Genomic DNA, 15,270 nt, shown 5'->3' with positions numbered 1-15,270 from the left:
GTGTGTGTGTGTGTGTGTGTGTGTGTGTGTTGTCCTATCAATATTTATTTGACACTGCTCCATCAATATGGCTGAGAAGGGGTTATATGGGGGGACTCACAGTGTCAGATTCTGAAAATCCTCAGGCTACACAATAAGTACTGGGATCTTAAGATGACATATCCTCATATTACTTAACAACCACTATTACAGAACAGTATTTACAGAGGCTTATGCTGTAAATATATGTCCTTTGTTTACTTGACATGTGTTAAAAGTTGCATCACGACTTGCTTATGCTTTAAAAAACTCAAAATCAATCACACAAATGGCTTTAAGAGGCGTTTATTCAACCACCAAAAACTCATACACTCATATTGTATTCAGCAATTACTCGTTACACTCACCAGGAAGTGTGCAAGCAGACCTTCATGGACTACTCTGGGTATTGGCAAGCAGTTAGCCTTGATTTGTTGCTGTAAATGGCTATTGGACTGTTTTATTGAGCACCATGTTTAACAAGCAGCTTTGAGAGAATAGCGTAGATGTCTCTACTGTTTATCGAGCTAATGGACAGTCTTGACTGAATTTTGCAGAGGCTACTGGCTTACTTTTTACCCTTTGTGCTCTTTTCTTCGGCAACTTCAGGTTTGGCTGCTTTTCCTTCCTCCTTCTCCTTTTTGACGTCAGCTTTGTCATCTGTTTTCGCAGCAGCTTTGTCATCTTTGTCGTCGGCTTTGTCCTCTTTCTTGGCATCATCTTTATCTTCTTTCTCCTCGCTTTTCTTTTCTTCTTCTTTCTCTTCCTTTTCTTCTTCTTTTGCATCCTCATCTTTGCCATCAGCTCCTTCTGTTTTGACCTCCTCTTGTGCTTCTTCTTTAACCTCAGTCTCCTCTCCTTCTCCTTGGTCCTCTTTCTCCCCCTCCTCTTCAGCAGCCTCTGTCACCTCTTCCTTCTGCTCCTCCTCATCACCACCTGTATCAATAGATGAGAATGTTATTATTATTTGTCACCGTGACCTTAAGCATTGATGTTAAACTGAGCAATTACAGAATAAGATCAGAAACACCACTAACCCTCTTCTCCCTCCTTAGCCTCTTCATCTCCTTCTTTAGCCTCCTCTTCAACTTCTTTTTCCTTATCTCCCTCCTCCTCTCCCTCTTCCTCCTCCTTCTCCTCCTCTTCCTCCTTTGCCTCCTCTGTCTCCTCTCCTCCCTCTTCTTCCTTCTCCTTCTCCTCCTCCTCCTCTTCCTCCTTTACCTCCTCTGCCTCTTCCTCTTCCGCGGGTGGGCTGGCCTCTGCTTGCTGGGCTTGGCTTGCAGAGATGATCCCCTCAGTGGTGCTGACGCTCGAGCTGAGCAGGCGGGACGTCATAAGATAGGAGGTGCCGGAGCTCAGGCTGGAGAGGACGGGCCGGACGAAGGAGGGCGCGGACAAACTGTGGCTGTACAGAGAGGACACGCCCCCACCCACTCCCACACTGAAGCGAGACTCCTCCCCTTCCAGCAGCTTCCTGTGCAGATTGATGAGGAAAGGCAATTTGGCTGTTAGTGGCCATTTATTAGCATGCAACACTACGGTGTCTGATATAAAATGTGGAAAGTGAAGCTCATTTTTCCTATTGAGTCCATCCATCCATCCATTATCTATACCGCTTATCCCTTTCGGGGTTGCGGGGGGCTGGAGCCTATCCCAGCTACAATGGGCGAGAGGCGGGGTACACCCTGAACCGGTCGCCAGCCGATTGCAGGGCCACATACAAGGACAAACAAACATTCACGCTCACACTCACACCTACGGACAATTTAGAGTCATCAATTAACCTAATGAGCATGTTTTTGGTCTGTGGGAGGAAGCCGGAGTACCCGGAGAGAACCCACGCATGCACGGGAAGAACATGCAAACTTCACACAGAAAGGCCCCGCCTGACCCGGGGATCGAACCGGCAACCTTCTTGCTGTGAGGCACCCGCACTACCTGCTGCGCCACCGTGCAGCCCCTATTGAGTCCCTGATTAGGAATTTGTCCCAGAATGTGTTTACCAGAATAAAATAGACTTTTCTGTCCTATCCTAAAAGCCATTTTGCTAATGCATTAAATGTAAAAAAATCACCTTCAATGACCTTGTGAATAACAGCTCTAAAATAGTCTACAGTAACACATATGTCTGCCCCTGATTAGGTATTTATGCACTACTTTAACATGCTAAAATCAGCACTAATAAGAAAATTGATCTCTCTGATTCTTTTTGTTTTCAGACATCCACTGTGATTTCTCAGGCTCGCTCTTACTGCTTCTCACCGGTATGCAGCAATCTCGATGTCCAGAGCCATCTTGACATTAAGAAGGTCCTGGTAGTCTTTCAGGTAGCGTGCCATTTCCTGTTTGGTTCCCCTCAGCTCACCCTCCAACTCTCTGATGGTGTCCTAAATTGAAGATAAAGTCAAGACTTGTATATGCCACAAAGACACAAGGACATATAATTTGAAATGAAATGAAAAACTGAGGTTTTAAAAATTCATATCCCCAAAATCAAAAGATCCGAATAATTAATAGCACATCCTGATGGAATAGACCTGCAACCACTACTGACCTGCATAGCAGCGATCTCGGCACTCTGCTTCTCCTCCATCTCATGCAGCTGTTTCTCCAGGGATTCGTTAAGGCCTCTGCATGCATCAATCTCCAGCAGGCGGGTCTGGAGCTGGCGTCGGTACTCTCCTGCTTCGTCCTTGGAGCTCCTCACGGCGTCGCTGTGCTGGGCCACGGTCTCAGTCATGGAGCCCACTTTCCCTCTGAACCACTCCTCTGCTGCCTGCATGTTTCTTGCTGCCAGCCTTTCATACTGGGACCGGATGTCCCTGAGAGCACCAGAGAGGTCCGGGGTTGCGGCCTCAGACTCTACCGCCACCTGGACACCAAGCTGGACCTGGGCCTGAAGCTCAGCCACCTCTCCCTCATGAATCCTCTTGAGGAAGGCCAGCTCTTCCAGCAGAGTTTCGATGTTCTTCTCCAGCTCAGCCTTAGCTAAGGCAGCCTGGTCAGCCTCACGACGGGCCTCCACCAGCCTGCCCTCAGCCTCTTCACGAGCCAGCACTTCCTCCTCATATCGACCCTGTAGAGCACTCAGGGTTTGTTCCAGCCGCTCTCTCTGTCCCAGGACAGCCTGCTGTTCTGCCCTGGCCTCATCCACAGCAGCTCTCAGGGACCGGGCCTCCTGCTCGTACAGCGCTCTCAGACGGGACGGCTCACTGTGCCTCTGCCTCAGCAGCAGGAGCTCTGCCTCCAAAGCACGGTTCTGCTGCTCCAGCTCACGCACTCTCTCAATGAAGCCAGCAAAGCGGTCGTTGAGATCCTGCAGCTGGCTGCGCTCCTGGGTGCGAACAGTGCGAAATTCAGAGCTGATCTGGGCCGCCTGGCTGAGCTCCAGCTCCAGGGAAGAGGCTTGTGAGGAGGAGGAGAGCAGCACCCGGCCGGGAGAGGAGTACTGCAGACGGGAGGAGGACAGCGGGGAAGCATGGGAGGAGTAGACGGAGTGGGTCCTCCCTCTGGTCACCACACGAGGGGGAGCCTCGACATACCAGCGTCTGCATGACGTGGTGGAGTAGTAAGGGTCATATCCGATGCTACTCATGGCCGAGTTGTGGGAGGACAGGCTGCTCTCCCTCTCCTCTTTGTGTATGTGTGTGTGTGTGTGTGTGTGTGTGTGTGTGGAGGCGTATGAAGGGCTCAGGTTTAAACCTCAACTGCTCACTGCTGCAGCAGCCTGTGCTTTTATAGCAGGACAGCGAGCTCTGACGCAGGCGCTTTCCCCAAACTCTGACAATGCAGGCTCGATAGGCTTACACTGCAACGGCAAGGAATGAGAAAGAGAGAGACCATGGGAGTGAGTGTGGGAGGGAAGTGAGTAAGGGTGAAAGATAGAGAGAAGAAAAGACAGGAGAAAGGAGGTTGCAACACATCTTATATAAGGATAAATACTTCTGTTTGTCATGTCTGACTTTGGCATTGATAGTTCAGCTAAGCCAAGTTTCTCAATAGCATCACTTGTAATAAAACAGATGGATGACGATGTGCTTCAGAGTGCAGCAGAAACCCAAACAAAATAAGAAATTGAGCACGAACTTGGACTTTGACCACAGCAATACTGCAAATAACTGATACATATTGCTGTCGTATCCTCACTGCAGGAGTGAGAGACAGGATGGGGGGGTAGAAGGGGAGGGTGTCCTGATTTAACAATCGTGACACAGCATCTCTCCTTCTGGTGGAGAGCAGAAGTACAGCCACAACCTCAAAAGACCTGCAGTGACAAAATCGCTGTCGGTCACAAGGACAGAGGTCACAAATAGAGCAGGCAATCATGTGTGACCAAAGATTAAATGTTAACAAGCAGAAGAAATATGAATACATTCTCTAAGTTCTTGATCCATCAGTAAGCTCTGCTGTTTGCTGTGAGGTTGGTTAATTTTTTATGTGTGCAAGCTTATTCTGACCCTGCAAAGGGACCTTTTGGAAAACTAACAGCATATGTTGTCGGTGTTCACCGACACAGGAAGAGAGGAAAATGGCTGGTCTGGCTGTCTCTCTCTCTCTTTTTTTTCTTTATTTGTATAGATTAAAACTTTACATGTAATGAAGACATTGCACTTTCTGTGCAAGTTTCATAAATAAGCTAGTGTCCTTATGATTCGGCATGGGACAAAGCAGGTGTTATGGTCACTCATCAAAACATAAACATTTCATATTCTCATTAAATTACAAAAATACATATTCTTATTTCATGAGGAAAAGATGTTTATCAAGGAAAGAAAAGACTTTTATTTCTTTCATCGGATTGTTCTTTCAATTCTATAAAAGACAAAGCGTCCCTCTCATCTGCAGCACAGATACCCTGGCGGGTCAATTACACCCAGCTGCTGACATGCATTTTCTTTCCTTCCTGAGTGTGTGTATCTGTGCAGGTATAGAAAGTGTATGTTGGGAAATTCATCTAGCTTTTGTGCTCCATGCATAAACGAAGTGTATTGCATTGCTGCAATATCTGTGTGTGTGTGTGCGCGCGCATGTGTATCTTTGTGTGTATGTGCATGATCCATAGTGTGAACGCTCCAGTAATTTGCCTATGCAGCAAAGGCCCCCAGTACTTACAGACAGCGCTGTGCCCAAACAGAAGTGAGGCAGGCAGCGAGAGGTGGGGGACTTCAGTGGGAGCTGCATGGGCTCTGCTGCAGGCTGAGTCATCGTAACAGTAGTGATCACACACACTCCCCTGTGTACACTCTCTCCCACTCTGACAGCAGTCTGACAATCTGCACCAGGGCCGTTTTTTTGGCAGACAAGATGCTTACAAGACCTGAGGCAACGAAAGAGAGAAAAAGCACCATTAACATCTCTTCCCGAACAAATTAAGTCACTTATAGAGCGAGGTCCTAATGGCTACATGGTGGAAGTTACAATGCTACTTTAAGATTTGTATTGTAGAGGCTCATTGATTTACTGCAATTAGCAGATGCATGTTGACAGAAGCGGTTTAATTCATCAAAACCTTAAAGGCACATGAATCCTCCTTGGGCCACTAGAGGGCAGACAAATGTAAAACAACTTGACAGATACACAACCACCACCATAGATAATACTGCCTTCTTGATCATCTACAATACTTAAATTAGCTTTAAGTCTATTTCAACCAAACATGACATTTAGCCAAACAGCAAAACAAACACCACAAACATACACTGCATGTTACATCAGGCGTTATGAATAAGCAGCTGCAGTGAAATCAGTCCCATATCTTGCTTTCGCATTCAGTGGTTAGCCGACATAGTTCTTAATGGAAAGCACACCAGCTGCATACAGTGCACCAGAACTCAGTGTAACATGACACCTTAACAGTTTACAGTCTGAGAGACTGAGCTCATAATATGTCCAATGTTCACTCCCCTTTTCCTCTGGTCTCCACCAGCTCCTGGAGAAAATGGCCAACAGCCACTCTGTAACTTCATCTGCCAGCCGTATGATGCTTGGCAAGGGGTATACAGGTGAGTTATCAGCTTCTTTCTGGAAACTGGTTGCCTACAGGGGTTGATGAAAGTGGACAAAATTTTCTAATTTTCTTTATTTTTTTCTGCAGCATCACCTTTGTTAGTTCCTACTTTGTACAATACAATAACCTAATCCTTTTTCATGAGCACATGATGCAGGTTGGCATCCTGCCTGGAATTCCATTAATATATTATTTTTGGACTATTGTATTTCTGTTTTCTTTTCTATACATGGATTGTAATTTCATTGGGAGTGGCAGGAGACGTTGACTTTGCCTGACAGCTAATAATATTCCCACCAGGGTGGGATTCAAGGAATTCTTCAACTCAAAGCTCAAGAATAATTTGAATCATTAAGTACAATAGAAGTATGTTGCAGTGATACTATCACAGGGCAGTAGTTTGAAGCCCCATGCTTGTACAACATAAACAGCTGTTAAGACTAATGACATGGTATGCATGTACATCCAACAGTTTCTTAATAAAATTACTGACTTGATACAGTGATGCATGGTGCATTGTGAAACATTATTTATGTAAATGATACTAGAGCAACTCCTAGAGGTGATGGACAGAAATGACACTTTATACATTTCTGTTTAAGATTGAACATAGAGACGATGATTCCCTCATATCGTCATTTTTTGGCCAAATTGAGATATCTGCCTAACTCTACTCTCCTGACACTGCTGCTTCATCCTGCCTTATCGCCCGAAAAACCTTAAAATATGACTTAGGCAATTATGCTATGAGGCTAACGATATGATGTGATGATTCTTCAGGCCCTTGCAGCTGTGTGGCATTAGCAGCTACAAGCACAGTAAGAGAAACATGAATGCATGCTGCATGCAGCTGCTAATTCAGCTGTGTTTTGGCAACATGTCGCTCATGGATCTTCCCCTCCCACAGTGTTGAAACTGAGTGGACCCGCATGAGCCTCATTGTCATTGTTGTACACACAAGAAATGCCTAGATATTTACTAAACATATGAACTCTTCGCAGCGTAATGAGCTGCAGTTTCTCTCTCAGGGATGAAACTGCTCATCTCAGAGTGAGGCGCCTCTCTGCAGGCAACTCTGATCTTTACACTTTTGTTCTGCAGATCTCAGTTTAAAAGTCATGTTGCTATTTTGGCTCAATATCTGACCTCTGGCCTTCCCAGCCACTACATGTTCCACCAGCCCAGTGGAGGTCTGGTTCTATTGGCTGGGCTTGTATGTCCATCAGAACATGAATGCCTCTTACAGGTGGAAAGTAAAGGAGGCCTGTCTGCTATGCACGGTCACTATCCAGGCTGCTATAAAAAGAGCGGTGTGGTATGCTGCCTTGGGCTCACTGTTGGTCGGCCAGTGTGTGCGTGTGCACAACTTAGAAGGGCTGAGGATACTGTGTTTGGTTTAAGGTAAACTCAGGAGTCACACTGCAAGCATGGCTGCTGCCCATCGTCTGGTTATCGTCCGCCACGGCGAGAGCGCCTGGAACCAAGAGAACCGCTTCTGCGGCTGGTTTGATGCCGACCTTAGTGAGAAGGGTATGGAGGAGGCCAAGCGTGGAGCCCAGGCTATCAAGGAGGCTGGCATGAAGTTTGACGTTTGCTACACCTCCGTGCTGAAGCGTGCCGTCAAGACCCTGTGGACCATCATGGAAGGCACAGACCAGATGTGGCTGCCTGTGATTCGTACCTGGCGTCTGAATGAGCGTCACTACGGAGGCCTCACTGGTCTCAACAAGGCAGAGACAGCTGAAAAGCACGGTGAGGAGCAAGTGAAGATCTGGCGCCGCTCCTTTGACATCCCACCTCCACCCATGGACAAGGACCACCCTTACCACAAAATCATCAGTGAGGTGAGACAACTGGCATGTTTAGCATGTCATTTATGTGCCTTCTCTTTATTGGTATGGGACTAAACTTCCTTCTGCTGTTCAACCCTCAGTCCCGGCGCTACAAGAATCTGAAGCCTGGTGAGCTTCCCACGTGTGAGTCACTGAAGGACACCATCGCCCGCGCCCTGCCTTTCTGGAATGACGTCATTGCCCCTGAAATCAAAGCGGGAAAGAACGTTATCATCGCTGCCCACGGCAACAGCCTCCGTGGCATCGTCAAGCACTTAGAGGGTGAGCTTTACAGTTTGTGGGTGGGCAACGCTTGAAAATGAGAAAGTTCTGCAGTAAAAAGCAGAAGTGAATACTGACATTATACAATCTGACACCACAAAATGGCAAATTAACCCAATGCTTTGAAAATGGCTTTCATCGCATCTGAATGCAAGGCCAAGACCTAAATAATCACAGTCAGACACTTCACACACACATACACACACACACACAGTTGTGGAATACAGTGCATAAAAATAGCACACAGGGACTCTCACAGGGACAGGGGAGACAGTCATGAGCTTGGTTCCCGTTACAGTCACGACCTTTATGTAGAAAGGTTGTACTTTTTCAAGGAGCAGCCAGACATGGATAAGGGAGTTATACAGCCAGCCTCAAGGGCAATAGTAAATGTCACATAGGAATGGTATTTGTAAGAGAAAGAAGTAAATCAAGTTTCTTAGATTATATGTTACAGGTTGCTGTAATAAAAATAACTTAAATGCAATCGGATATAAAGAAAACCTGCCTAGTTGACTTATCTTATTGTGTAAGACCGTTGTCCTTCCCGTCTCTGCCTAGCTGGGCTGCAGACAGCTTTTCATTGTAGCTATCAGTTGCATCCCTGTGCTCTGCCTGCTCATCTGTCTGTCTGTCTGTCTCTCCAGGTATGTCTGATGCAGCCATCATGGAGCTGAACCTGCCCACAGGAATCCCAATTGTGTATGAGCTGGATGCAGACCTGAAGCCCATTAAGCCCATGTCTTTCCTCGGTGATGAGGAAACCGTAAAGAAGGCCATGGAGGCCGTGGCTGCCCAGGGCAAAGCCAAGAAGTAAGCCTGACTGGAGGCTCCGTGAGGAGGCAGACAAAGAGACTGTTCCCCCATTTGTCCTTCAACCTTACCATCCACTTGTCCATCCTTGTAGTGCATTCCAACCGGGGAAATGTTTAATGGTTCTTTTGGAGACGGGCCATTTTCAGCACATTAGCCCTGTTTGTTTAATGACTGACAGAGAAATGACCTGCCAATCAAAGCAGACAGCTGGGCTCCACATTTTATGCAGCCACACATCACTCAGCCCTTTTAAATTGTGGTCAAGGCCTGTATGATGAGGGCCTCACCACCCTGGCACAACCAATAAAGAAACCATGTTTTTATGTAGGCCTGTGTCTGTTTTCTAAGTTTTCTCCTTTTTTTTCTTTCTTCAAATTACATTATCATCCTCATCTATTACTCACATTCTTCTCCAGCGTCCCGTTTGGAAATCAGTGGTTTCAGAAAAGTGCAAAGGGGCTGTGAAATGTTATCCAGAGGTAGAGAGTGGGGGAGGAGGAGGGGGGAGAGAGAGAAACAGTCTGAGAGACAAGTCATCGGGTTCATCCTGGCAGCATTCCCATAGTGCAGTCTGAGAGATTTTGCCTGTTGTCCCATAGACAGATCACAATGAGAAGCACACAGAGGAAGAATCACTTTAAGATGTTACAAATAACATCTTAAAAGAGAGGTGACAAATTACAGGAAAACCTGAAAAAGTGAATGGAGGATGTTGTTAGAAGTGCTCTTTTAAGATGATGATGCCTCCTTTAAAACAAAACCCTGTCCACACAAACACTGTCTTTTAAAAAGAATCTGTCTATATGAAAATGCAAAAACACAATTGATATACTGTCAAGAGCATGCCAAACCCTGACCCTAAAGCCATGTTGGCCAACCAGGAAGCTAAAAAAAGAGCTTTTATCAGTGGCCTACCTGTAACTACAGGTCCAACTGGATTCCAAACCAGCGACGTTGGGGGTCTCTGAGGTGGGAATGATGGATTATGCATTAGTGAGTTTTCCAAAAGGTCTGTCATCAGTGACCTGAGACCTGAGTTTGTGTGTGAACTAAATGCCAAAATGCAGAGAGGGTTATGCTTCATGTTGGTTCTGCTTAAATTTAAATCTGTATGGACAGAACATCACCATGAGCCTGACCTTTCAAACAGTCAAATTGCCATTGCAGGTAAAGTATTCCCTTGTTTACATATTTTCAGGTGTGAGCCCACAACTGCTAGACACAAGGTGATCTAAGGGTCGACAGCCAGTCTAGCAGCTCTGTGAGACTGTACTTCGGGTGCATGGAGGTGCTTTGAGATAAATGCTAATGCCAGTATGCTAACATGCTCATCATGGCAATGCTAAAAGGCACTGATATTTAGCAGGTATAATGTTTACCATTATACACTTAGTTTAGAATGCTAGCATGCTAACATTAACTATTAGCACTAAACACAAAGTACCACCGCAGGTAACTGGTCATAAGCCAAATTAGACACCTTGACAGAATGATGATTAGAAAAAAAACTCACTAAACTTGGTATTAGCTTCCTGAGGGGAGCATTATTTTTCATTAGATGGCAATCCATTTTAAAGTAGCTAGCTTGGCTAAGAAAACACCTTAATGAGTCAGTATCAGGTTGGATAATTCCTTTTTATTTTTTCTTGAAAACAGCATAAAACATGACATATCTTTTATAAATCACATTAAATTATTCCAGTAATTCTGCTCAAAACAATCCTTTTCTCTTTTTCAATCATGTTACAATAAAGCACCAATGACGCATCGTGGACAGTAGCCACATACGTTTTTTTCAGGCTTGACATGGACTTAGTTTATCCTAAAACATTACAAACATTTTTTTCTGAATATTATAAAATCTGAAAGGGTATTATATTATTAAAAACACACAGTATCAGACAAAAACACCAAAGACAGAGTTCAGCGGGACTGCTGAGGGGAAGGAGGGCAAATGATCCTGGCTCAGACTTCTAGCTAATGCTGTCCTGCCACCTACTGGCCATCAAGGGGTACAACAGTTAACTGTGAGTGAGTGAGTGAGTGTGTGAGTAAATTAACGAACAAATGTTTTGTGTGTAAAAATGTGTGTTAAACTATTGTGATGGAAATGGAGCAATTAGGCCATGTGTAAAATCTAAAATCTCAGGACCTGGAGTCTGCACACATTGATTGACAACTTAGTTAAAAACATTTTTTGAGGTTGTATGCAGCATTTGTCCTTTTGACAGTCCACAGGTAAGCTTGCTTTCAAGGCTCGTCCACAGCATTGTCACTTTCATTTGACAGTTCATTATCATAGCAATTCAAATTCAAATGCACCGTTTCAGTTAAAAATAACAGGTTCCTCATTATCCGTTAGAAAGAAGGCCTTTGAGGAGGCAGACAGGTACCGTACCATAAATCAGATGAAAAGTGTGCTCCCTCGAGCTCAGGCTTTGATGTTGATCAGGATATTTGGTGCAGTCAATGTTCAAACAGGCTCAGGAGCTCAGTCATGGTTTAAGTCGGAGGCGTTTTGATCAGCAGCAGTGTTCGCAGTGGTTTTCCTCTTGAAGGGCTTCAAGAAGCTCGGGAGAGATGCTATCTTATATGGGTTTTTCTTGTACGTGACTGCTTTATGGGTTTCTGCTTTAGACGTGTCTACATACTCTGCAGCACTCGTCACATTCCGCTCTATGTTGTTGATTAACTCCCCCTGATAGAAGGAAAACAGAACCAACACCAGTCAGGTTTTGGGTCCCGTGATATCAGTATGTTATTAAACGCCAAATGAGGCAGCCGTCTCACCTGAATCTCCAACAGCATGGCCGTGTCTGCAAATATCTCGTGCAGCTCTTTGATGCTGGACTCCAGGCAAAGGATGTCCCGATGACGACATTCAATCTCACTCAGGGCCTGGCTTGAAATCTGAGCGTCAGAGTTGATCTGTGAAAGGAAAAGTGCACCAGCTGTTTCTCATCACACTCAACTGCATAACTAAGTGATCAACACCAAAAAACAGAAATACCAGAGGTATTGCTCGCTGTTGCGTAACCATGCGTGTGGCCCAAAATCTACTAACATCAGATATGAAGATGGCAAGATTGTCACGGTGCAGCATCTCCTCCAGCTCTTCATCTGTCGTCACTTTATCCACTGAAATAGAGACAAAAGCGGCAGAGTTTGAAAGATTTTCAGGCAATTGTACAACAAAAACAGACAATCACAATCTCATTAAAGAAAGAAAAAGCTGACAGATATCACCAGTGACAGTCAACATATTGATTGTTGTGTTTGTGGAAGTGTGCTGTAAGAGCAGAAAGTGCTTCTGGATGTTCACCACAGGGTGGCGTACTTACACCTCTACTGCTATGCTGCTTTTCCCTGGATCAAAATCAGTTAAGTATACTGTGCATTTAACCACAACCTGAGAGTGTGTGTGTGTGTGTGTGTGTGTATGTGTGTGTGTGTGTGTGTGTGTGTGTGTGTGTGTGTGTGTGTGTGTGTGTGTGTGTGTGTGTGTGTGTGTGTGTGTGTAATCTAAAGGGAAAAAAATTGTTTTAAGATAGATAATTAAAATCTAATACTGAGCTTCTTAATCCTTGACAAGTATAATAACATCACATCATCTCTGGCTGTCTGAAGAGCTATTAGCCTTGAACAGGCACACAGGTGCTCTTGCTCATAAAGAGTTGGCAGGAGCTCCTTCCTCTCTAAAATACAATAGCTGTACTGGCATGATAAGATGCTTGATATGAGGTCCATTTACAGCACACTGAGCAGGGTGAGAGGAGGAGCAAGTGTTTCTGTTTTGGTTTGGTTTGTTTTTGGCGACTCACCGATCTCGAGCTGTCTCAGAATTTTCACTTTGCATTTCTCTCTGAAGGACATTTGCGCCTTGTGGTAGCCCCGCATGACTTCAGTGAACCACCGAGTCAGATGAGAGTGCTGGTGAAGGCGAGTCAGCAGGATTTCAAATCAGATTATCGAACCGCAAATGAAAAGGAATTCATTCAAACATCAGTCTTGTACTCAGACCATTGCCGATGCTGTCAGGTGCATAAAGATCGAGGCCCATTTGAAATAACTCATTTGGTTTTATGGGATTTTTTTTTTTTTCCCCCGGAGAACGTAATGAACTCAGAGCTGAGCATCTTTATGCATCGGGTTTATTACAGGAAACTCAAGCACTGCCAGACCTGGTTCTTCTGAATCCGCTGGATTACTGAAGCGCCTTTACTGTTCTCATCCACAGGAAAGTCCTTCTGCATTGCTGGAAGAAGACAAGAGACAAATCTAATATGAAAACAAGCAGAGGATCAGTTTAAAGCCTCAATCAAAACTCAAACATGACGAGTCACGACTGCACACAGTCATGGAAAGCATGTTAGTTAAACAGAGTTCTGTAACTTCCTACAATCTGGGTTTTGTTAATCTGACACACTGTGCTCAGAGGGGGGTTTAGTAGCCTCCCTTTTTAATCAATTTGCAAGGCAAATGGCGTGTTATGTACTACACAGTCCCAGAATTTGAGGAAGTGCGACATGCTGCACAGTTCCTCCTCATCAACTCAAACACTGACAGTCCACAGCCTCATACTGATAATAGCTTTGCATGTTTAAACACTGCTATATGTAATACTGTTCTGTCCCAGTCACAGTATGAGACAACATGTACGGCACAAAAGCACACTGTGCAAGGACTCACATTTTAACTTGGCTCGGACTAAGTTGGCGTTCTTCTTGGTCTCGCTGTTCAGCAGCTCCAGCTCCTCTTTGCTTCCTGAGAGCGTCGTCACAAGTTCACATCAAGGAATCATTGCAGCATACAGTCTGTCATCAAGGTGTGCAATGGTTGGGACAGATCCCTGACCAGCCAAGTGAGGCTGAATTAAGCTAATCGAACCAGATCCAGAGTGGTCAATAACAGTGAGTGGAGTACAAGTACGCGTATCCATGTTTTCACACATGTTCAAATGTTGTGTTTAAATTCAGCCTCCATGCAACACGGCGCCATCTGTGCTGAAATTATTTCAGTGCTTTACCGCAAGGGATACCTGTTACCCTCCACAAACATGCACAGCTGTGTTTGTCAAAGGCTGTTTGTCCTTTTGGCTTCTCAATGTTGTGTGCCCTGAAGGAGGAGACAGATCTCTGACAGCGTCAGCCCGAACGTGAAGGCATCACGTTTCTACTATTCTACCATCATTTACGTCATGTCCACAGCTCAGACCACACATGCACTAACATGCCGCTGCTCTCTCTCTGTACTTACTCCTGTCTTGGTTGGGGGTGGAAAGAATGGCACCTTGTCTCCTCTCCACCTCCTCTGCTTGATAGCAGATTTTTTCTATGAGGCTTCTCACCTCACCCACCTACAGACACACAAACACTCACATTATTAGGCTGCTGGATAAGCTATAGGACAAGACAAAGGCAGACGCTGTGTGTTTACCGTTTTGAAAAAATCCTCCATGTTGACTCTGCCCTCTGGTCTACCTGTCCTATCATCCAGGTGCTGCTGAAACGAAGGGAATTCAGCAGGTTAATTAAAAATGGCCACATAAACAGCCTTTGAACGCTGTTAACATCTGCTACGTTTATGTTTAAATGGACTATTGAAGAATAAAAATTCGCTTTAATACGCTGCTGGCACAACAACACTTGCTGGATGTATGAGCCGTTTCTTTTCTGCTCAGCGACATGAAAGCCTTCCACTCCGCCAAACTGTTGCCGGTAAAGGCCACTTACAGCTGCCATGCTCCCCGCGTTATCATAAGGGCAGAGAGACGTGAGACATCCGCGGCATTTCTCTTACTTTCAGTCTTTACAGCAACGCTCGAGCTTTGTACCTGCCGTACGTCCTCTTCAGGGCTGAGCCGGGCGCACCTGTACGCTAAAGAGCGCGCGGACGCATGCGTGGTACCGCCCAGCAAACAAAGCATTTACAACGGAAAAACACACACACACACACACACACACACACACACACACACACACACACACACACACACACACACACACACACACACACACACACACACACACACACACACACACACACACACCTCAAATGCTGAATGGAGCTTTTCATGGATTAAAGTTTCCTCCTCTTAATCTCCTGTATTGCTCAGCACATCACCATTGTTTACTGCTTTATCCACTGGTCCTCATTCAGTCATTTATTGTCATTGCTGTATTTACTGCATTCATTTATTCATTGTTTCCTCTTTTGCATGAAGTTGCAGATATATTCCAAAATGTAAGTGTTAGTTTGTAACACTTAGTGTTTGTACAGTCGTGTTTGTGATGCATGTTTTCAGAAAATGGTGGT

At 45.2% G+C, this 15,270-nt stretch overlaps 3 protein-coding genes across 3 annotated transcripts; 1 reads left to right on the top strand and 2 right to left on the bottom strand.

Moving 5' to 3' along the window:
* Positions 1-308: 308 nt before the first annotated feature.
* Positions 309-3,721, bottom strand: nefla (neurofilament light chain a). Its single transcript, XM_070989702.1, has 4 exons — positions 2,573-3,721; positions 2,281-2,405; positions 1,056-1,492; positions 309-954 (listed from the first exon to the last, which is right to left on the bottom strand). Exons 1-4 carry the CDS (start codon positions 3,611-3,613, stop codon positions 587-589), a joined length of 1,971 nt encoding a protein of 656 aa, XP_070845803.1. The 5' UTR covers positions 3,614-3,721; the 3' UTR covers positions 309-586.
* Positions 3,722-7,352: 3,631 nt separating this feature from the next.
* Positions 7,353-9,282, top strand: pgam2 (phosphoglycerate mutase 2 (muscle)). The gene is made up of 3 exons (XM_070988992.1): positions 7,353-7,869; positions 7,959-8,139; positions 8,787-9,282. The coding sequence occupies exons 1-3, from the start codon at positions 7,453-7,455 to the stop codon at positions 8,954-8,956; spliced, it is 768 nt and encodes a 255-aa protein (XP_070845093.1). The 5' UTR covers positions 7,353-7,452; the 3' UTR covers positions 8,957-9,282.
* A 1,767-nt stretch (positions 9,283-11,049) lies between these two features.
* Positions 11,050-14,725, bottom strand: LOC139348742 (syntaxin-2-like). Its single transcript, XM_070989055.1, has 9 exons — positions 14,688-14,725; positions 14,392-14,454; positions 14,212-14,311; positions 13,645-13,719; positions 13,137-13,210; positions 12,777-12,885; positions 12,020-12,093; positions 11,746-11,883; positions 11,050-11,653 (listed from the first exon to the last, which is right to left on the bottom strand). The coding sequence occupies exons 1-9, from the start codon at positions 14,694-14,696 to the stop codon at positions 11,447-11,449; spliced, it is 849 nt and encodes a 282-aa protein (XP_070845156.1). The 5' UTR covers positions 14,697-14,725; the 3' UTR covers positions 11,050-11,446.
* Between the last annotated feature and the right edge of the window lie 545 nt (positions 14,726-15,270).

Source organism: Chaetodon trifascialis, chromosome 20 (assembly GCF_039877785.1).
Source record: "Chaetodon trifascialis isolate fChaTrf1 chromosome 20, fChaTrf1.hap1, whole genome shotgun sequence".
Classification (NCBI taxonomy): domain Eukaryota; kingdom Metazoa; phylum Chordata; class Actinopteri; order Chaetodontiformes; family Chaetodontidae; genus Chaetodon; species Chaetodon trifascialis.
Note: the sequence above shows the minus strand (reverse complement) of the source record. Positions and strands in the feature narration are given on the sequence as shown.